Below are 23,200 nucleotides of genomic sequence, written 5' to 3' on the forward strand. Positions count from 1 at the left end.
CATAATCAAGAATGCAGCCTGGTGGGTGGGTACCAATAGATATTATAAAATCGAAGTCACTCAAACAATATAGAAATAAATGAGTTAGGTAGAAACATTTATGGACGTAGACTCATTTCAACGGTCTTAGCGTTTTCATATTTAATCGTTTTTAATTTTCTCTCTTCTGTACAGACAAATTTTGCGGATGCTATATAGTATAATAGTAAATCATGGTTATACAAAAGGCGATTAATACCACAATGGGTTATGGACAACTTTTATTTTCATAATCGCACGTCAAAAGTGATTCTTTTATTAATTAGTTTGTTTAATACTCAAAATTAACAAGTGGCGAATCGTGATGAATGAATATCAAATCGTCGTCGCGATCTCCGTTACGTGCGACAACACCCGGACGCGGACGAAAATTTCCGAAAGAGAAAATTTCCGTTCCGGCCTCACAGCTTGCCGAATATTCGGTATCCGGTATCCGACTAAACCACTGTCCGTTTCATCTCTACTAATTATATTGTATTTTTATAAATTCGTATTGCAGAGCAACCAGCGCCACCTGTACCTGCAAGCCGACGACAAACTCTACATAAACATAGAGGACAATCTCACGAAGCGCACCAAGATCCCGATAATCGACTCCTCGGCGGATTCGTACCAGACGGAGAACGGGTACCAGGAACCCGCGGCCCTGGACTACGAGCCCCCCAGCAACTACAAGGAGTTCGTCGACGACAACGAGTGCAGGAAGCAGTGGATCGTGCTGCCGCTTCCTGCCACTTACATAGCCACCAACTGGCCTCTGCGGGTAGGTGATCGTGAACTGTAGTCGCATCTAACAATATTGCGGTTTGGCAGCTACCAATTTTTCTAATGAAATACGTACTCAACAAATGTTCACGATTGACTTCCACGGTGAAGGAATAGGATCGTGTAATAAAAATCAAACCCGCAAAATTATAATTTACGTAATTACTGGAGGTAGGGCCTCTTGAGAGTCCGCGCGGGTAGGTACCACCACCCTGCCTATTTCTGCTGTGAAGTAATGCGTTTCGGTTTGAAAAGTGAGGCAGCTGTTGTGACTATACTGAGACTTTAGAACTTATACCTCGAGGTAGGTGGCAGCATTTACGTCGTAGATGTCTATGGGCTCCGGTAACCGCTTGACACCAAGTGGGCCGTGAGCTCATCCACCCACCTAACCAACAAAATAAAAATAAAAAAGCCGTCGGAGCTCCGTGGTTCGTGAGAAACGTTGACCTACACGACGACCTGGGCCACGAATCATGATAATCGCCTTATCGTTGCCGCCGGTACCTACTCCCCGAATCCTGATCACGCAGGAGCAAGTCGCCGTCGACGCCATAGACAAGTCTACGGATCCATCAAATCCAATAAGTCCTAGATTAAACGCCTTCAGCTCTAACACTAGGAGCAGGTTTAGGGACCCCAGTAACCGTACTCGTCGAACTCCACAAAGAGATCGACGTGCAACCTAACCCATGCGTCAGCCCGCTGACTTTCTTGCCGGATATTATCAGCGGGTGGCTATTCCGCGCTAGTAGATGCATTCGCGATGCAGTTGAGTTGTTAGGTTTCTTTTGGAGGTGCTCGGGCAGCTGCTAATCCCACCCCTCCTGGGTGAGCCTTTGCTCGCCCGCTTGTCCTGGTGAAAATGGAAAGACCTTCGGGCCAGTAATCTTTCCTGCATAAAGCGCACGCTTCATTGTACACACAAATAAATACAAATGCAAAATATTAAATATTAGTAATAAAGTCGGAATCTAGTTTAAAATTTTTTTAAGGGATTTTATGACCTGGTAACTAAGATCTTTAAGTCATGTCTTATTTTATTTTATATTCTTATTTTTATGGAATGAAGATGATTAATTTGAGTCATTAATCAACTGGGATGAAATATAATCTCAGTAAAATCATTTTTTCTGTGATTTTGTCAGTTGATTTTTTGGAGCATCTCGAAAAGTTACGTCCAGCGGTTTTGTTTCGTTTTCCCACATTTGTGCACTTTCACAGGTGCACTTAAACAGTTAATAAACCACCGTTATTACACATTTAAACCTGAAGAAACACTAAATAGATAAAATAAAACAAATCACACAACTTCACTCCTTGCGTTTCCGCCAAAAGACACCTAATTATTTTTATTTAGTAGGCACACAATACACATCACAAGCTAAAAAGATACATAAAAACACAAGTAAAAAGAAACAAAATCTGGCTTGGAACATAAGCCATGTGCGCACGACCAAACAAGATAAAGTTCTGAATTTGTACAACAATGTTCCTTACAACTATACGACAAAACAACACGATAGCAGAAACTAATCTAACTTATAATGTAAGGAAATAATTTTATTCACAATATACAATTAAACAATAAAATTAAACAATTACACTACTAACGTATTGCTTAGTTTAAAAGCAATTAGTGGTAGAGTAGGGGCGGCGCCCTATACGGCACGCCCTGTATGGCACTACGTGGGAATGAGGCGTTCGCTCCTGGCCTTTCATTATCATTTTTCATTATTATGATTTTTTTAATTGTATTTTTTGACTTGTTTTTTCCTTTATTGTAAATATTTATACTTATTTAAGAAAGAATTTTTTTTAAGAAAAAACAAAAAAAAAGCCCGCTGAGTATGTTTCGCCGGTTCTACTCAGGACTGTGGCTCTTTTTGGAACCGGTGGTAGAGTTAACATTTTTATTTATATTTTGACATTCAAAAGAGGGTGCGTGTACTTATGTATGCGCGTAAGAAGTTATACTTTATTTTTATTAAATTTGTTTCCTTTTTTTTAATATTAAATAATTAATAATAAATATTTAACGTTAATAATTTAATAATATTTAGTATGAATTATATTAAATAATAATTTTGTCATTTATATTACTAAAAATGAATGCTAATAAGACTTTTTTTTACGAGTGTACGTACATGCGCGAAAGTTCACCTGCGGCTATGTTCAGACTCGCCAAGTTACGTCGGTCGTATTGTAATGAGCGATTTAGTGGGTAACTTCATTCTGTTAATTTTCTGTCACGGTGCGCGCATCGTAAAATTTTTCATAACGCACCTAAAGAAGTATAACTTCAAGAAGTGCGTTACTATCTAATTTGTAGTAAATGATTTTGAATTTGAATATTTACGCGTGCACGTGTCGCGTTGCAGTACAGCGCGCTGGAGGGGGGCGGCGCGCACGTGTGCGTGGCGGGGCGCGCGGGGCTGGCGCACTACAGCCGCGCCGCGCGCCGCTGGAAGCTGTTCGGGAACGAGGCCCACGAGAAGGGCTTCCTCGTCACCGGTGGCATGCTCTGGTGGAGGGACCGCATCGTCGTCGGTCAGCACCCCAAGCCCATACTTCACTCTCAGCTAAATTATTATAGGTTTTTATTTATTGCCTAGATGTGTGGACGAGCTTACAACTCACCTGGTGTTAAAAGGTTACTGGAGCCCATAGACATCTACAACGTAAATGCGCCACCCACCTTGAGATATCAGTTCTAAGGTCTCAAGTATAGTTACAACGGCTGCCCCACCCTTCAAACCGAAACGCATTACTGCTTCACGGCAGAAATAGGCAGAGCGGTGGTACCTACTCGTGCGGACTCAGGAGAGGTCCTACCAGCAGTAAAATTAATGAGAGGATTCATTTAAAAATAAGTCAAAGGTGCAATGGTGGTGGTCATAAAAACGAATGGAGTGCTCAACTTGAGAGGATTTCCAAAATCTGCTTTAGCAAGAGCAGTGGTACGCTCAATTTTCTTTAATTGTGTTATACCAGCGTATGACCCAGCTGATGGTGAGCTTTTACCGTCGCTTATGGACGTCAGCAATGCTTGGGCCACAGCTAAGTTCAGCCTTTTCCGCTACGTCCATCGAATCGGAATCGTGATTTACTCAACCGGCCAGAAACTTTGTGAGTTATAAGAGTTGCCCATTTTCCGGTGAATCTTTTAGTTGATTTTACGATATTTCTAGGATGAGACGGGAAATGCCATTCTAGGCAGAAACTGTCCAACCATGACAATAGAGTTTGATTATTTTTTTACAAATCTATGAACAAAATCCAATCTGACGTGATGACGTAGACATAGGACGGTGTTGGCTCGTAAGGCGCCAACAAATAAACAAGACTCACGCCAACACGACGCTCCAGGCTGCTACAACGACCTGGACGGCCACGACGAGGTCCGCTTCTACCCTCGCGAGTGCCGCCTCGACAACAAGTTCGCGAAGATAGTCCGCGTGCAGGCGCAGGTCTTCGCCCTGGACATGCTCGACGACCAGCTGGTGGTCTTCGGGGCAGACGCACTCGTCACTATATATGAGCTGACGTGTGCGGATAGTGGTGAGTTTATCCGGACAGCCGAGAGTGACATACGACGATTTGGTACTGGCGATGTGAAGTGTGGTTTGAGGATTTGTGTATCTGTTTTTTTTTAAAGGATTTTATGACCTGGTAACTAAGACCTTTAAGCCATGTCTTATTTTAATTTATATTCTTATTTTTATAAAAAATGATAATATGGAGTGAAATGAAATGAAATGAAGATGATTAATTTGAGACATTATTCAACTGGATTAAATTAATAAAAATGAGATGAGATGATATAGGATGAAATATAATCTCAGTAAATGGTGGTCATTTACTGTGGTTTTTTCAGTGGACTTTTTGGAGGATCTCATAAAGTTACGTCCGGCGGCTTTGTATCATTTTCCCACATTTGTCCACTTTCACAGATACTAAATAGTTAATAAACCACCGTTATTAGACATTTAAACCTGAAAAAACACTAAATAGACAAAATAAAACAAATCACACAACTTCACTCCTTGCGTTCCCGCCAAAAAGTCCCGTGTCTATTTGTGTTGCAGCCGGCGACATCGACATGCGCTGCGTGCAGGCGGTGGACGTGTCGGCGCTGTCGCACCCGGCCTGCGTGGTGTCCGCGGCGCTGTGCCGGCTGCAGCACCCCCAGCAGCACCGCGCGCGCAGCCCCGCCGCGCCGGACTCGCTGGTCGGTACTGCGCACCCACATCCACTGAAACTGGTCCTTTTGAAGTCGTCGTGGCCTAACGGATAAGACGTCCGGTGCATTCGTGTTGAGCGATGCACCGGCGTTCGAGTCCCGCAGGCGGGTACCAATTTTTCTAATGAAATACGTACTCAAAAAACGTTCACGATTGACTTTCACGGTGAAGGAATCACACCGTGTAGTAAAAATCAAACCCGCAAAATTATAATTTGCGTAATTACTGGTGGTAGGACGACTTGTGAGACCGCACGGGTAGGTAACACCACCCTGCCTATTTCTGCCGTGAAGCAGTATTGCGTTTCGGTTTTAAGTTAACCTAGTGTTAAGTGCTTACTGGAGTCCATAGACATCAACGAACGTAAATGCGCCACCCACCTTGAGATATAATTTCTAAGATTTCAGTATAGTTACAACGGCTGCCCCACCCTTCAAACTGAAACGCATTACTCTTCACGCCAGAAACAAGCAGGGCGGTGGTACCTAGCCGTGCGAACTCACAAGAGGTCCTATCACCAGTAATATCAGCGTATCTATATATCTATTTAACTTATCGATTCAACGTAATTTCCACCCGCCCTAAAGATCGATGAAAACTTTCAAATCGGTCGCACGTCTGCACCGCGGCAGAAATAGAAGCAAGACACCCTTTAATCACCCTAAACTACGTATGTGATATGTGATTTCCTACCAGGTCATAAACGCGAGCGGCAGACTCATGATGGTGCAGAGAGAAGAGTACGACGTCGATGAAGACAACAATCCGGTAAGTGCCACAGAGAGCTGCTGCATTTTGAAGTTATACTTCTTTAGGCGCGTTATGAAAAATTGATGAGAGTGAAATTTTACGATGCGCGCGCACCGTGACACAAAATTAACAGAATGAAGTTGCCCACTGAATCGCTCATTACAATACGACCGACGTAACTTGACTACTCTTATTTTTACATTAAGTATTAGTACAAATTTTGAGCGTAGGACCAAGATGACATACCACGCAATTTGTAGGACAATGTGGGAGGTAAACTATGCAAATATTAGCTAACCAATAAATAAAAAATCAGCTGATTAGTAATTATTTTTCATGACCTTGTTTACGATACATGTTGGAGAGGGGGGGACTCCCTAACAAAACCTTATATTTTGTAGGACAAATATTTTTTCATGTTATTTAGATAATTATCGCGATAATTAACAAAGAAAAATTCGGTTAGTAATAAATTTTTCAACATATTTTATCCTTGCTACCCCTAGTAAGCTACCACTTACCAACGTTACTGTAAGGAAAAAGTCGGGCGTCTAGTCAAAAGGAAGCTACTCACGAAAAATCAACTTTGTTAGCAATAAATGATGAAAAGTGTACCAGATCCTGTACTAATAGACACGTCGATATATTTTCCAATATCTCGTTTAAAATGTTAGTCGATTTGCATTTCAGACATTTTCTCTCAGGGTATTTTACAACTAAACTAATGAAATGTTCTGTATCCGGGTTAAAATAATAACATTCAATATTTAACGAAAAACATATATATTTACGTATATTTACAATTTAAAAATAAAACAGTCGCTTAAGCTTCAGTTACACATCGTTGCCTTGGACGTACTCTACATAATCTAACTTCTAATATGACCTATGTGTATTTTTGCACAAGCTAACTGCGCAAGAACACACTAGCGCCGTCAGTAACTATATACGGTTACCTATACACGAGAAATGAAGTTAATACGTACATAAAACTAATCAATTTAATGATGCCTGGTTTTGATCGTGAGAGTCTTTCCCTCCAACGAAATAGGACCAGCCGTCCAACGTCGAAGGACGTTACCCTTCGCATATGAACTGCCGGATAAGGTCACCCAGGGGGCGGGTCCTCTAATCCGATAGAGGGGGTGATAATTTACCGGATGCGGAGCAATAATCGGGGCAGTTTCGATGACTGGGGTAATGATCGGCGTGTGGACCAAGGGGGCGATTGGTGCGTGAGGTAGTACGAGGGGCGCGATTTCCGCCACCGGGGCGACGTGGGATGCCGGGGCGACGTGGGATGCCGGTGCGATTGGAACATGCTCGACGTGAGCTATCGGTGCGATAGGAGCGATTGGCGCAATCGGAGCGGCGATTGACAGCGAATGCACATTGGGACCGGTTTTTTTGACGACCGCGTTGAATCCGGTCAGGGGGTCGGCGCTGTACTCGACGTGACGCACGTTTCCGTCAGGTTCGACTAAGGAGTAGGCCCCTCGAACGTGGTCCCCGTCGCGATGCTCCCACTGCGCCTTGTTGTCTCCCGTTGAAGGGTCGTTGACCGCATAGTTGAAACTGTAGCTCGGATCCGACTGAAGAATTGAAAAATACGTTTATCCTTTCATTAAAATTAAACCAAACCTTCTCGTCGCGGTTACAACGGACCGGATAAAAAATACGTTCATTATGTTAGCAAATAAAACAGAAATTAACACTTACGATTCTGTCAACAGTCGTAATTGGTATCAGGGATAATGTCGCTGGCGGGTTCGCCAACACGGCTGTAGCTGACACCAAAAAGCAGGCAATCTGGAATATATTGTTTCAGTTTTGTAAACTCGTTACATCGTCAAAGATCAATGAGTGACTAACTGAACGAGCCTCTTAGGCTACCAGTGAATAGGTCTGGAAAAAACAGAAAATAAAATGAATGACATCATATTATGTTTTAGGGGATGACCGATATTCGTATTGAACATAAAAAGTATGGTTCAGTCTTTATTTTCATAAATGTTAATAAATGCCCAGTTTTCTAACTATGCTATCTTACATGTGGGTCATATTTGAAATTTGAATTTTATTGTCGAAAAAGCTGTTTCCATATTCGTAAATGAACTTCGTACCATAACGTTAGTTTTCATGTTGCTGTTGTTTGTAGTTAGTATTCCAGCGAGCGAAACGAAGTGTACTGATGCACCAAATATTCGCCGATTCGATTTTATACAACACTAATTATTCGGCCCGGCCGTCATAGTGTCGCGCATCCGAATTTCACGCCCGATTAATTAATTTTTTTTCGTCTTTTTTCTTCCACTACAATTTTGAACTGAACTCAATATAACATGTTTGATACCTGTTGTGTGAAAGTAAATTGTAATGATTTAGGAATTAATATGCACGGATGATTCGTACGAAACTAGGACCCGTGTTAATATGAGAAACTTGTTGGATTAGTCCAATTATAAAGTTGAAATAGACTTATTATATTTGATTTTTTTTAGTACAAAAAATTTGTGACACTGATTATTTGACTTGATTTTTTTACGATAAGGAGTTAATGCATCTATATTCGTTATGCATCAGCACTAACCGCTGCAAGAATCGAGTTTATCATCTTTTTTATATGGGAGACCTGTGGAAAATCAGAAAAGGACAGCTGGTTGAAGGAATTGAACGGAGTCGCGATCCTCAGCAGTGAGGGACCGATCCAAGAGAGAGAGAGGGGAAAATCAAGTAGCGCTCTCGACTCAAATCTACTTGTAACTTATTCTTTAGGAAAATAATAGTTCTTCATTACGAATTTACTCTGTCAGTTAATTTCTGATCTAGTCTAGTCATTCTGAAATTTCGGCTGTCCGTTACTATTTTTAATACTCCTCCAAAAATCTTACTGTTAGTTTTACCATTTCTTTATTGTTAACGGTTTTGAAAATTCCGAAATACCCTAATTATATTGGTGGGAGAGAAAAATACTATTGTAATTAAAAATTCAGGGGTCGGCTTAGCTCAACAACCCTGATGTGGGTTTTTCGGGAATCTTTGCTTATTGCCTAAAAGGCTTAAACTAAAACGCTTGCTCATTATTTTCACTCATTCAGTCATTTGAACCTGAAACCTGATTAAAATTGTGATGAAAACGAACATTGATGCTTAATAATTACCTTATAAAGTTTCGGTGAATTTGGGATAATCACAGTGACTGATGATATATTTGACAGACATCTCAATCGCGCCAACGACATTTTTAAGATACGTCTACATATATATACGAGTTGCGAAAAATAACTTTCGACTTTAACCCGCCACCGTTAACAAACACAGCCCACTAAGTTTCTCGCCGGATCTTCTCACTGGGTCGCGTTTCCGATCCGGTGGTAGATTCTGCGAAGCACGGCTCTTGCTAGGGTTCATGCTAGCAACGTCGTCAGGTTTGAGTCCCGTGAGCTCACCTACATGTTAGGGTGAAGCTGAAATAGCATCTCAAGAATATCAGCATAGGTAAGGAAAAAAAAAACATTCGAACTCCATACATCAGCCCGATGAGTTTCTCGCCGGATCATCTCAATAGGTCGCGATTCTGATCTGGTAGTAGATGCATTCGCGAAGCAGCTGCCCTCGAGTTGTTAGGTCTCCTCCGGAGGCGTTCGGACAGTTGTTAACAAATCTCATCCCTCCTGGCTGAGCCCATGCTCGCCCACTGGTGAAATGGAAAGGCGTCCGTGCCACCTGTAATTCTTCATTCTTAAAAACAAAACATTCGGACTGCCGGCTTACTAAGCGATTTCACGCGCTCGGTGGAAGATCTTCCCTTTGTTGATTCTTCTAAAAGACCTTCCCATTATTTTCTGTTATCTTTCGAAAAAGAAGTAACTATTTTTAGTACACTTTTTTGAAAAAAGGGATTTTGTCAGCCACGTGCTTGCTACTAAAGTAGTTAGTTAATAAATAAACATTTTTAAGTTATTATTTATACTTTATTTCGCACTGACCATAAGTGGCGCCAGAGGCTGATGTTGGCCACCGCGACCACGAGCTGGTAGAGCACCAGCTTTTCGCATAGCATTACACGTACATAATTACACGTATTACTATATTAATTACAATTATTATTATTAATATTATTCGCCGACATTATTAAACAAATAAAATTCATTTGAATTTAGAATTTATTGTCAATAATACATAACATTACATTTCAAAGGGTCAGTATTCTAAAACGGCTAATTAATAAATAGGTAGATAAACACCATTTACTGAGTGTAAACACTTGTACAATTTAGTATCTCCTTTATTTCGTAGATTTTACAATTTCCGATACTCTGAATACTATTAAGTTTAAGTGACGTTTGATTAACGAATATAATTATAAAGAATTATTTGAAAACGATATTACGAATAAGTAAGTAAAATCGATATGACGAATGTGTATCTAATATCGACATTACAAAACAAGACTAGTTACATAATTAAACCCTAAAGGAATTATCATTTACCTATCCGTTTGGGTAATTTTAAAGCTCTATTAAAATCGCTGTTATTAAACACTAAATAGCAGAGTTTTAATACTCATCATCTGCCCCTCCCTGTCTGTTTGATGATCAAAGTTTTACCGCTTAGTGGAATAGGTCCCGTTATCCATTTGTACAATTTGCCATCGACGTATTTCTTTCTGAGTATAGTGGCATACGCTCTTGCTGGTGCCAGAGGAATCGGAAGCAACGGAGCAGTAATTGGTGCCCATCCTCCGTATGAATGCGTTTTGGGATCCCAAGGCAAACTCCAATGACCAATGGACGTGGCTTTAGGAATGCCTACAACTGGTTCCGTACCGAAACCGTAATTAATTGGGCCAACGATTGGAGCCAACGGTGTAGGGATTTTTGGTGTAAGTGGTGCTGGGTGAACGCTTGGGCCAATATTCTTGACAATCGCGTTGAAACCGCTGACGTCATCGGCTGTGTAATCGACTACTCGCACGCTCCCATCGGGTTCAACTAGCGAGTATGACCCTTTGACAACCCCGCCGTTTCTTTCTTCCCATTGGGCCTTCTTGTCCCTGGTCTGGGGATCGTTGACAGCATAGTTGAAAGCGTAACGGGAATTATCCTGGAAATACAAATTTAATCATGGAATATGTCACGAGAAGTTTCGATTTTCCTGGTGTTAAGTGGTTACTGGAGTCCATAGACATCTACAAAATAGTTACAATAGCTAGAAATGGAGATACAAGATACTCACAACAGCTTCAACTACAGGAGCGTTGTGAATTATGATTCCTGTCGCCAGTGTGGCCATATGAAGCACCTAAAAAGTTTTTCAGTAATATTATAAGCAATACAACTTACAAAGAACGTATGAGAAATTTTAATGGAATTCTTTTGAATGTAATATAATGTCTTTCATGCACGTCGAACCATAACCGGTTTTTTTTTTGCCCGTGTAGATAGACGAGCGAACATCCCACCTGATGGTAAGTGGTTACCGTCGCTCATGGACGTCAGCAATGCCAGGGACAGAGCCAAGCCGCTCCCTACCGTAATTTTGTTAATGCCATCAAATAAGTTCAAGAACATAATGAAAGACACTAAAAATAATGTCAGAAATGTCACAATCGAATTATTACCGTCAATGCAACTAGTCGATTCATTTCGTCAGCTTAATGTTTGTCTATAGAATGAGCTAATTACGCTTTGATTACTTACTTTTATAAGCGTTCGGTTACTTGATATAGTACACTGCCGACCTGTACCACTCGTTTGACACTAGTTCTGTCTGTGCGTTAATAGTTTTCCAATGAATATGCATTATCGAAAAGTCCATATCTAATTAAAACTACTTTCACGTTTCAATCTCGTATTTATAATTTCCATTACATTATTATTTTGCGTCACGTTATTAGGCCGCAACCACGAAAATTGTAAACTATTGGAAATTTAGTAAAAATACTTTTAATAGTCTTTAATTGTCAAGTTGTTTCGGGTCTGCGCTCTTGAGCTTGTCTATCGGCTAATACTATAACCATCATCATCATACTCTTGGCAGAGCAGTCGTGGACATGTGGAATCATTGCTTATTATAGCCTTCACAGATGTTCTCCATAATTCGCGAAAGCTGTTACCACAATCATTAAAAAAAACGACCAGTACAAAGGAACTTGTTTGAAACCTTATTATCAATCAGCTTTATTAGTGTTTTTAACCTAAGAATTAAAGTACTAAATTAAAGTATAAAAGTAACACAGTCTACAAAATTATTTGTCGTTAACACAAAATTGGATGGCGTAGATAAATGTATATGTAACAATGGACAGCCGCAAGGTTTTAAAGACCTCAGAATGATTAGTGCTTCAGACCGAGCAGGCTGTAGTTTGGTCCCAATGAAGGATAAGCTCCCTTTGTTAAGAGTCCGTGTCCAAGGTGATCCAAATAGTTGTTTGGTCCCAATGGAGCTTTGAGCAGTCCATCATTCCATAAGCCCAGCGAGCCGTAGTCACCTAAGTTCAACGGGGTTTTCAGACCTGGTAGAGCTGCAGGATAAATCGGTGCCGATAATATGGGACCAGATTTGATTATTGGCGTTGGATAAGCAGCAGAGGGCCAAATTGGAGCTGGAGCATACGGCAACGGTGCTTTGTAAGAAACTGGTAGAATTGGTGCCGGTATTACAGCTGGTGCGTGATCCTTGTATAATGACGCAGTTGAGACTGCTCCTCCGTACAATGGACCGGTGATGAGAGGAGCGGCAGCCAGACCTCCGAGTTTAGCCACTGGTCCTACTATAGGAGAGATCGGTGCTGCGTGGACTGTAGGTGGATGCAGATTTGGTCCGATGCGTTTTACGACAGCATTAAAACCAGACTTAGCATCAGCATAGTACTCTACTATTCGTATGCTTCCATCGGGTTCTACCAAAGAATATGCTCCTAAAAATGAATGAGGTAGATGAATTATTCATTTAAAATAAAATTAACAATTTTGCAAATGCTACCTTTGTTCATATCATGTCTGATTGATACCTTTAACAACGTCTCCGTCCCTATTCTCCCATTGCGCTTTCTTGTCTCCAGTGTGGGGATCGTTCACTGAGTATTCGAAGGCATATCGGGGATACGCCTGAAATAAAATGGAATGGAATAAAATAGAAAATCATTTGTATCATCCTAATTCCAACTAAAGATCAAATGCTTCAGTTCACTCACGTAATAATCAACGGATGCGTGACGCGGGGCATACACAAGACCCCCCCACGAATCGTCGGCCTTAGCCAACGCCGTTACAGCCAGAAGACAAGACACCTGAAACATTACATCAAACATCTCAATGAAGGGTCATTACGAATCGATTCAATCTCATGCCGACAACACTGACCGCGACAACGAAACTCATTTTATCGGAGACGCACCGACCAGCTTGCAATAGAAACGTACTGATTAGCTTAGGATAATTTGAGGCGTTTTATAGATCGGGCAGGACCTTCGAGTCCTGACGTCTTAACGGATACGGAACGTTTCGTGCGTGCGGTGCCGCCGCTGTAACAACGAAAACGAGGGTTGCATCAGGCGTCCTTCGACCGGTGAAAACGTGCGTTAATATGTAATTGGGTCTTCACACGCAGGACGTCTGCCGAACTCTTCATAAAATATTAGCATACAAAGAATAATGGCATGGAGGATAATAGTTCACTAGTCCGGAATCTTTTAGTCCAGAGTTTCCTAAGTCTTAATTCGAATATTGACCTCAACTTTGGCCAAAACTAATTAAGCTAGAACACGTAACGTTAATTGTCTTCGATGTCATAATTGACATAATGTGTGTCTGTGTGTGTTTGGTCAGGCGTGTCCCGGTCGAGTTAAAATGGCGTGTGACGTTTCGCTCCAATTACGCCGGCGCATAATGTGTGCTCAGAGCGAACCGGTGTCGAACACGCAAACCTCGGATACCGGTAAAATGAGATTGTATAATGTGATTAATTCGACAAGCAGACCTTTTGATGAAACTCCTCCGTTGAGAATATCATTGTGCTTAGTGCGAGAGACCAACGCCCCTACGTTTGCCGCTAGGGGCGCTATTCCCACTCCATACAAATTTGAATTAACGTTTATGCTTTTTTTTATTGCTTAGATGGGCGGACGAGCTCACAGCCCACCTGGTGTTTTAGTGTTTACTGGAGCCCATAGACATCTACAACGTAAATGCGCCACCCACCTTGAGATATAGGTTCTAAGGTCTCAGTATAGTTACAACGGCTGCCCCTTCAAACCGAAACGCATTACTGCTTCACGGCAGAAATAGGCAGGGTGGTGGTACCTACCCGTGCGGACTCACAAGAGGTCCTACCACCAGTGAATGCGATCGGGAAGTTAAAAAACTCTGACTAAGCACACTGTTGTTTGGTCTTAGGTCGATCAATGGTATACTATATGACATATTCTTCTTCGAACGAGGCTTGTGGAGAGTACTTAACGGTAAGCAGCGGCTTAGCTCCGCTCCTGGCATTGCTGAAGTCCATGGGCGACGGTAACCACTCACCACCAGGTGGGCCGTATGCATGTCTGCCTACGCGGGTAATAAAAAAAAACTTCATCATCATCATCATCATCAACTCTTCTATGTAACATAACGGGAAAACGATAGCAGTTAAAGTGTTCATTCTAATATTAAACTAGTATTTTCTGCGTATGGTCTTTAGATGTACTCAGGATCATGGCTTCCCTACGAGTACAATGTAATGACTTTATTTAACACAGAATTAAAATTGTTCAATTCATCCACCGGAATACGATTGTTCCGGTACAGTTTTTTTTATTTTTATTAAAACGCACATCCGTGATACATTAATTATGCTGTACTTTGATTACTTTTAAATGATACGTCTGATGAAAGAATCGTTATAATCTACGTCCACCACTGTCCAGCCTTTCATCTCTCGATGTATGTGACATTAAAAAAAAAATCTACATCAATTTTTTTCCAGGTAAAATCTTTTTTCCTACCTACGCTAGTAGCCTGGGAGGTTAGGCCAGCGTAACCGAATGATTACGTGATCTTATGGGGCTCTAACCTGTCGCACCTACGTCAACGACCTACGTTCAGCGTTTTATATAATTATAAGATGAGTGGCGCATTTACGTTGTATATGTCCATGGGCTCCAGTAACCAACCAACACCAGGTGGGCTGTGAGCTCGTCCACCCATCTACACAATAATAAAAAAAATTAAATATTATAAAGCTTATTTCAAAATAACCTCTGCAAGAAAACGAAACACTGATTTTTTAACATGACTCACACCGATTTGTTGATTAGACGAATATTGTATGTAATACTATAGTAGAATTATTTGGTCCGTGCAGTTTGGGTCATAAAAAATCATGAAGTGAGTATTTCGCTCTCTCTTCCACTCACGAGTCTTATGGACGGGCATATAAGCTGTGCCCGCGACTTCATCCACGTGGAATTTAACAAAACATTACTTTGTTTTATAATAGTTTGAGATTTTTTCTAAAATAAAAGTAGCCTTCGCTAGTCCTTATTTCATTAGGGATCTGCCAGGTAACGTTCTTTCAAAATTGGTCCAGCCGCACCAGAGACTAGCCGGAACAATCCTCTTTTGTTATAATATGTAGCGTACATTCATATACACGTACTAAAAAGCGGTTATTTTTATATTACAAACAGACACTTCAATTTTATTTATTTGTATAGATATTCTTTCAGTGACATATAAGGGTGTTCATAATGATGGTGAACAAGAAACCACGCATGACAGTTATTTTTATTCGTTTTATTTAATTACTTGCACAATACATTATTTAACAAATGCTGACGCGTGTCACTTGGCTGGTCGACGAATACGAATCGCAAGCCGCGGGCGCATCCTCCTCCCGCTGCCTTCCCCCGTCCCCTCTCTCGCCCTGAACGTAGGTAACAAAGGGTTTTCGACAATCACAAAGGGTGTAGGGGTTTTTTTCCTACCTAAGCTGGTAGTCTTGAGAGGCTATTTCAGCGTAACCTTAACTAGTAGTTGAGCTCACGGGCCTCAAACCGGAGTGGTGCTAACACTGGCCCTAGCAAGAGCCGTGCTTCGCAGAATCTACCATCGGATCGGAAACGCGACCCACTGAGAAAATCCGGCGAGAAACTCAGTGGGCTGTGTGTATAGGTTAATTCGCTCGAGGACGGTAAAGAACACTTAGATACCATACTCGAACCCGGTCTTTGTTAGAGCGTTGGTTTAGACTTTTACCCGGTTACCCGACACGCAGAATTTGTAAGCAGGCGTACAGCTGTCTGCCGGCAACGGTGCTGGCTTCTTGCGTGGAGAGCGTCTGGTCGTGCGACAGCGGCGCGTCGGCAACGCAATTGTCGCGGGCCCTGTGGCTGTGGTGCGGCAGTCTCGGAGCCAGGGTGTGGCTGCCGCTGCTGCCGCGCGACGCGACGCGGCACCCGGACTCCGGAAGGCACACGTTCATGGCGAAGCGGATCATGCTGCCGTTCCATTTGAATATATATCCTCTGAGTAAGTATTTCATGTTAAGCTTTCTTTTTGCCAGGTTAGGGTTGGGTGGATGGGTGGACGAACTCACAGCCCACCCGGTTTTATTTGGTTACCGGAGCTCATATGTACAACGCAAATGCCGCCACCCACCTTGAGATATGAGTTCTAAGGTCTCAGTATAATTGCAACGGCTGCCCCACCCTTCAAACCGAAACGCATAACTGCTTCACGGCAGAAATAGGCAGGGCATATCCTTTAAGCCGCAACGACTTTTCGAGCTTTATTTTATTTGGTCAGTAGCTAAAAGTTACTATGAGAGGCCTGGTCAGCTCGCCAATAGTAAATTTCTAGTCTTCAGTTGTTCCAATTATTCATGGAATCATAATCATGTCTTGCAGTGTGTCATGTGTGCTATTTAATGTGGCATCACTGTTGTTTCCAGCTATACTGTTTGATGATGCGATCCTATTGGGTGCAGAGAACGACACTACACTGTACGCATCGGATTCGAATTCTGTATTCTCCCTGCCGTTTTGCGTGGTCAACAGGACTGTGAGTCAAATTCTATATTCTAGAAGGTTCCACAGATGGCGCAACGTGGTTTATCATTGAAACCTAAGATCAAATACGTCGGGAAGACAACATTTCAACAACAAACGGCCGTTTGGTGTAGTGGCAAGTGACATGGTCACTATACAAGGGGGTCGCGGGTTCGAATCCCGGCAAGGGAGGATATTTGTATAATAAATATAAAATGTCTTTTCCAGGGTTATGAATGTATATTAAATATATGTATGTGTATAATAAAAATCTTACATCTGGTACCTGTAACACAAGTTCTTTACGAACTTATCACGGGACCAGTTAACGTGGCGTGATTGTTAGTAAAATATTTATTATATATATATGTATATATTATATAGTTAATTTCTGCCCCTCGAAATGGATTGTAGCACAAACCCGCATGGCTTTAGGACACATGTCCTATTTGTAGTCTGGTACAGGAGAATGGCCCATAGTTTGGTATACTACGTTTTATTGTTTGAAATGGGGAATGGCGCTCCTTGACCGTCAATTCCAGGCCTATACGGGATGTTTTCAACGGTGCAGAAAGCAAATCTTTATGTTTATTGCACATACGAGTGAACGAACTCAAGGACAATCTGATTAACTGGTTACCGGATTCCATAGGCCTACCGACTTCAATGTCGCGACAAAGCTTGAGACATAAGGTCGCAGTCTCAATTGTGTAGTGTAACGCTTGTCCTTCGAACCGAAACGCACGACTACTTTGCGGCAAAAATAGGTAGGACGTATATACTGTAATGAATGATAGGGCGTCATCATTAAATACCCAAATTATAAATGTTGCTGGTTTGAATTTTTATTACGCAACGTGAGCTAAGTACGTATTTTATTGGCAAAACTGGTTCGAATCCTGCAGACGGGTGTCTGCAGGATTCGAACACCGAGACTGTCGCATCGCTCGATATGAGTACACCGAGCGTCTTATCCTCTAGGCTACGACGACTTTTGTACCACAACTCCACTTGTAGTATACGGAAGGGCTACTTATAAAAGGTCATAATCACAGTGTTTCTGTTAAAAATAGTAATTTACATGCTAAAGACGTAAAATACCCAGATAAAAGCAATGTGCTCCACCCACCGAGAAAACATATGATGTGATGTTTTAAATAAGCTAGACAGTTTATTCTTTACACATTGAGGGCATGTTACCGTTCCAGAGCCAAGTCTACCTTCATCAAATTCTAAGGCAGCTATTAAGAAGGAACCTTGGCTACCACGCCTGGGAGATAGCTCGGTCCTGCTCTCAGCTAGCTTACTTCCCGCACTCCTTAGAGCTACTCCTCCACGAGGTCCTGGAAGAGGAGGCGACCAGTAAAGAACCGATACCCGACGCTCAGCTGCCCAGCATCATAGAGTTTGTGCAGGAGTTTCCTGTGTATTTAGAAGTAATTTGGAACTTTATTATGTCTTGAAAATTAGTAATGTATAGTTTAGCTTAATATTAATTTACTACCGTGAGTGTTTGGTCTGTTTGTTTGTGCTTTTGTCTCTATCTGCAAAACGAATGAACCAATTTTATAGTTGTTTTATTATACAAATTATCTTGAACTAACATACGCAGTTTTCGCAATGTCTGCTACTGATGTGTGTGTAACGTGAAGTGTGTTCACGAGTGCTCACATCTGCTCTCGTCTCTGACAAGGAGCTAAATAAGAATGTTTAAATATAGCCCTTATAGCACTGCAACACACGGTTGTCTCATGACAGAGAACGCAGAGTATTGGTAGTGATATTGGCGAGGTCAGAACACATTGTCACCGTCGTGATTATTCATTCGTTCTCTTTCTAGACAGTAGTACAGTGCGCGCGGAAGACAGAGATAGCGCTATGGGCATATTTGTTTTCGGCAGCAGGGAAACCCAAGGAGCTGTTCCAGCAATGTCTGCAGAGGAAAATGTTGGACACCGCCGCCTCCTACCTTATAATATTACAAGTAAGTTTTATTCAAGTATTCAATTCTGAGATTGACCTTTGTAATTTTTTTCTGAAGCATCGTCCATTGCCTCGTCATGTATTTCCTCAACTCCCCCATTTTTTTTAAATATTTGAACCAAAGCTCAAATCGTAACAGTAACGAATAGATATTCATTCACATGCAAAGTCAATAATAAATTAGTCATTATCGTAATTAGTATGTAAAATAACCCGCAATGAAAGCGTACAAAAGTTGATGATCACGTACGGTCAACCTGCCCCTTAGACACGACCGCGTTCATTGCTGGTCGACTGATGTTCATTCCTAATGCTCAGTCCAGATTCGGCCCTGTCGTCTGCTTTGTCCTTGGGATCTCAAATCCACTAGTAGGAGTTATACCAGATTCATCGGGCGAGTAGGTGAGCTCACGGGGCTCTGGCACCTGGAGAATTTGCTAACACTGGCCCTAGCAGGAGTAGTGCTTCGCAGAATCTACCACTGGATTGGAAACGCGACCCACTGAGAAGATCCGGCGAGAAACTCAGTGGGCTGTGTCTGAGGGTTAATTTACTCGTCGAGCCTTTCGTCGCAAGCGACGGGTCAGACGGGAACGGTGACCGGTGCTTGAGGTACCTAAAAGCACCGTCAGTGGATCGGAAGAATCCGAAATAACGTGTTTGGGGCGACGTCGACTGCTTTCCATTCTGTCCGCAGGATCGGGAATGTAGTTACCGGTGGCCACGATGAGAGGGTCCTCGTGTCGTGCCGCTTTATCGAAGTGACAGCAATGTATGCCTCATTAATGAATTCGTTAATCACTAAAATGTAAACTAAATTGTTTAGAATCTAGAGAGTTCGACAGTGAGCAGACAACTGGCCACGCAGCTGCTGGACACCGCCCTGCAGCAGGAGAGGTGGGACCTCGCCAGAGATCTAGTCAGATTCCTCCGTGCCATAGGTTAGTTTTAGATTTATAATGAAACAACCCGCACTCGAAATTAGAGTTTCGGTCAACCGTTTAAGATTCAATGTCCTTAAAAACTGGTACATGTTTGATTTGTTCTACATACATGTTTTCAGAACAAGTATGTACGTTTTAGTCTGTGGCAGTTATAGACAGGACATCAGCAACATTGAGGTCAGTGTTACCTGAAGTAAAAATATTAACACACGATTTTTTTTTATAGCTTTGATGGGTGAACGAGCTCACAGCCCACCTGATGTTAAATGATTACCAGAGTCCATAGACATCTACAACGTAAATGCCGCCACCCACCTTGAGGTACGAGTTCTAAGGTTCAGTGTTACAGTACAACGGCTGCACAACCCTTGAAACTGAAACGCATTACTGCTTCACGGTTGTAAATAGGCAGAGTGGTGGTACATACCCGTGCGGACTCACAACAGGTTCTACCACCAGTAAATCTGTATTATTATTAATTTATTTAAACAAAACCCGTGCCCGGCCACAGATCCCAACGACGTGGAGTCGCCCCGCAACTCCGTGAACGTGCAGGCCAAGTACGGGCAGGTCGCGCAGTCGCAGGCCGTCAGCCCCAACGCTGAGGACCTCTCCGTCATACTGGGGACCATGCAGGCAAATATACTCCCCTTATACATAACAAATCAATTTTTTTTATTGCCCTGTAGGCAGACACAAGCATAGGGCCCACCTGATGGTGAGTGGTTACCGTGGCCCATGGACTTCAGCAATGCCAGGGGCAGAGCCAAGCCGCTGCCTACCGCTTAATAGTCTCCACAAGCCTCGTTTGAAGAAGGACATGTCATAGCGCTCGGGAAACACCGTGGAGGGGAGCTCATTCCATAGCCGGATGGTACGTGGCAAAAAAGATCTTTGGAAACGCACTGTGGATGACCGCAGTGGTCCAGGTAGTATGGATGAACTCTACTCCGGTGGCGGGCGGTGCGATGGTAAAAACAAATCAAATCAAAAAAAAATTATTCGTCATAAATGAAAGTACATACTTATTGAACGTCAAAAAGAACTACCGCCAATTCACAAAAACTAGACTCCGTTCTGAGAAGAACTGGCAAGAAACTCAGCGGGCATGTCTTTTTTTTTGTTAAATAAACAGGACATTTAGTCAGGATTTGAGGGTTTCCACGTGACATGCGTTGCGGCGTGAAACCAAAACCGTATAAGCCGTTTCTTATTTACGATGCTAACGTCGAAGCTAATCGCTAATCAGCGAAGACGGTCAGATAAGTTCCGGATCCATCTGAAGTAAAGCGGCTAAGATTCCCATTGACATCACAGCGAGGCTAGTGCAGCCTACCTTGAGATATTGTTTAGAGATCTTAATAGCATTAGTATTAACAGCTGCCCAACGTTTACCACTAGAGTGTACGTTGGTTAGTATGTATGTTATTTAACGGCCGTCTGGTGCAGTGGTAAGTGACATGGTCACTACACAAGGGGGTCGCGGGTTCGAATCCCGCCAAGAGAAGATATTTGTATGATAAATATAAAAAATGTATTTTCCAGGGTTATGGATGTATATTATATATATGTATGTGTATATTAAAAATCTTACATTTATTTCCGTTATCCGGTACCTGTAACACAAGTTCTTTACGAACTTAGCACGGGACCAGTTAACGTGGCGTGATTGTTAGTAAAATATTTATTTATTTACTGCGCGTGTCAGCATGGAAGTACTCGCTCCTGATTAATAAATACCTGGTGTCGGGCCACAGCTGGCAGGCGGGCGGGGCCGCAGCTTCAGCACCACGGTGTCGCCCCGGGAGCCCTCGCCCCCCGCGCCCGCCGCGCCCGCGCCCCCGCCGCCGCCCCCCGCGCGCGCCACCGCCGCCGTCAAGCGGAAGAAGTCCGTGCCCGCGAGGAGTGAGAGGTACGTGTCACGCAGCAGGAGCCGCTCATTACACGGATAGCAAAGCTGGCGTGATCGGTGTCTACCCCGGGTGTACTGTATGTTGTTTTTTAATAATAAACCAGACGATGACCGAGCTTTGCTCGTTTTTTTTTTTTATAACGCCTTCTTGTTGTCTTTAAAGCGGTTAGTTGCTCTTAATTAAGAAAAATAGTATTATTATTCCCCAATAGATGTCGGGAAGAGTTGATTATTGAAAACACGAATAAAACAACATTTTCTGAAAATAAATCGTAGCTAGATCGATTTATCGCCCCCGAAATCCCCTGTATACTAAATTTTATGAAAATCGTTGGAGCCATTTCTGAGATTTAGATTATATACATATTAATATACAAGAATTGCTCGTTTAAAGGTATAAGATCGATGAAAATTACCGGTGGCAGGACTTCTTGTGAGTCCGCGCGGGTAGGTACCACCACCCTGCCTATTTCTGCCGTGAAGCAGTAATGCGTTTCGGTGTCAAGATTTTTTATTTGTCCTACCTAGCTGAGAGCCTTGAGAGGCTATTTCAGCGTAACTTTAACTAGTAGGTGAGCTCACGGGGCTTAAACCTGACGAGTTTGATGGGTGGGGCAGCCGTTGTAACTATACTTGAAACCTTAGAACTTGATGGCGCATTTACGTTGTATATTTCTATGGACTTCAGTAACCACTTAACACCAGTTGGGCTGTGAGCTCGACCACCCATCTAAGCAATAAAAAAAATGTGGGTAGCAAGTAAAAGAAATGCTTTTCATCATCAGGGAATCGTACAACGGTACCGCCGAGGAATTCTTCATAGACATGATGATACAGAGGCACGCGCGACAGCTGCTCATCCGGGGGAGGCTGGCGTCGCTGGGCAGGCTGGCGGCGTCGCTGGACCTGCCGCTGGTGGGCTGGCTGGCGGCGGAGCGGGAGCGCGCGGCGAGGATGGACTGCGCCGTGCTGTGCCTGCGCAGGGTGCACAAGGACTTCTCGTGGCCCTACCCCGTGCGGGATGACGACGAGCCCAGCAGGAAGCTCAGCTTGTTGCCCGGTACGTACTGGCTTGCTGCGGGCTCGGTAGGAAAATCGCAACCACGGCTCCCATCCAGCGTCTGTCGTGGGGAGTTGTCTATTGTATTGTATAAACATGTAACGGTAAAATTTGGATTTTCTATAAAAGGGTATTTTGGTTAGTTTTTTTTAACTATTGTTTATTTTTAATTTTTAGTTGAATTTCAATTTTTTTAAATTTTTTTTATATATTGAATTGTCATCGGTCCTTAATAAGTATACCAAATTTCGAGTTGATCCGACGTTTTCAAGGGAGTCAAAATCATGTTCAAAGATTCCGTTACAAAGGTACATACGTCTGAAGCTAATAAAAGCGTATTAATAATAGAGATGAAACGGATATCCGGATACCGGATAGTAAATCAGTATCCGGCCGGATTTCGGGTAATAAAATTTAAGAAAATCTCGTGGTTATACAAAAGGCAAATAATACCACAATGGGTTATAG

General features: G+C 42.5%; 4 protein-coding genes across 5 annotated transcripts in view; 1 reads left to right on the forward strand and 3 right to left on the reverse strand.

Annotated features, from left to right (window-relative positions):
• The window catches only part of Rich (guanine nucleotide exchange factor subunit Rich), a 38,748-nt gene that overhangs the window by 9,583 nt on the left and 5,965 nt on the right, over positions 1 to 23,200 (forward strand). Inside the window, exons 10-22 of the mRNA XM_089735218.1 lie at positions 539 to 802; positions 3,186 to 3,354; positions 4,174 to 4,365; positions 4,893 to 5,035; positions 5,745 to 5,816; positions 16,075 to 16,315; positions 16,737 to 16,846; positions 18,042 to 18,269; positions 18,674 to 18,817; positions 19,643 to 19,757; positions 20,272 to 20,396; positions 21,518 to 21,672; positions 22,458 to 22,732. Coding sequence (XP_089591344.1) covers positions 539 to 802; positions 3,186 to 3,354; positions 4,174 to 4,365; positions 4,893 to 5,035; positions 5,745 to 5,816; positions 16,075 to 16,315; positions 16,737 to 16,846; positions 18,042 to 18,269; positions 18,674 to 18,817; positions 19,643 to 19,757; positions 20,272 to 20,396; positions 21,518 to 21,672; positions 22,458 to 22,732 — 2,233 coding nt within the window. The remainder of the gene's footprint in view (positions 1 to 538; positions 803 to 3,185; positions 3,355 to 4,173; positions 4,366 to 4,892; positions 5,036 to 5,744; positions 5,817 to 16,074; positions 16,316 to 16,736; positions 16,847 to 18,041; positions 18,270 to 18,673; positions 18,818 to 19,642; positions 19,758 to 20,271; positions 20,397 to 21,517; positions 21,673 to 22,457; positions 22,733 to 23,200) is intronic.
• Positions 6,800 to 8,636, reverse strand: LOC114239507 (uncharacterized). The gene is made up of 3 exons (XM_089735479.1): positions 8,604 to 8,636; positions 7,518 to 7,607; positions 6,800 to 7,390 (listed from the first exon to the last, which is right to left on the reverse strand). The coding sequence occupies exons 1-3, from the start codon at positions 8,634 to 8,636 to the stop codon at positions 6,800 to 6,802; spliced, it is 714 nt and encodes a 237-aa protein (XP_089591605.1).
• CPR136 (cuticular protein RR-2 motif 136) lies at positions 10,243 to 11,210 on the reverse strand. The gene is made up of 2 exons (XM_028169730.2): positions 11,037 to 11,210; positions 10,243 to 10,904 (listed from the first exon to the last, which is right to left on the reverse strand). Exons 1-2 carry the CDS (start codon positions 11,091 to 11,093, stop codon positions 10,368 to 10,370), a joined length of 594 nt encoding a protein of 197 aa, XP_028025531.2. The 5' UTR covers positions 11,094 to 11,210; the 3' UTR covers positions 10,243 to 10,367.
• CPR135 (cuticular protein RR-2 motif 135) lies at positions 12,037 to 13,331 on the reverse strand. Of its 2 annotated transcripts, XM_089735219.1 has the most exons (4): positions 13,166 to 13,331; positions 12,997 to 13,092; positions 12,814 to 12,910; positions 12,037 to 12,720 (listed from the first exon to the last, which is right to left on the reverse strand). In XM_089735219.1, the coding sequence occupies exons 1-4, from the start codon at positions 13,181 to 13,183 to the stop codon at positions 12,137 to 12,139; spliced, it is 795 nt and encodes a 264-aa protein (XP_089591345.1). In that variant the 5' UTR covers positions 13,184 to 13,331; the 3' UTR covers positions 12,037 to 12,136. The 2 variants fall into 2 exon arrangements, with proteins under 2 accessions (XP_089591345.1, XP_028025529.2); XM_028169728.2 differs by having other exon boundaries at positions 12,997 to 13,208.

This window comes from Bombyx mandarina, chromosome 19, assembly GCF_030267445.1.
Source record: "Bombyx mandarina strain Sakado chromosome 19, ASM3026744v2".
Lineage (NCBI taxonomy): Eukaryota > Metazoa > Arthropoda > Insecta > Lepidoptera > Bombycidae > Bombyx > Bombyx mandarina.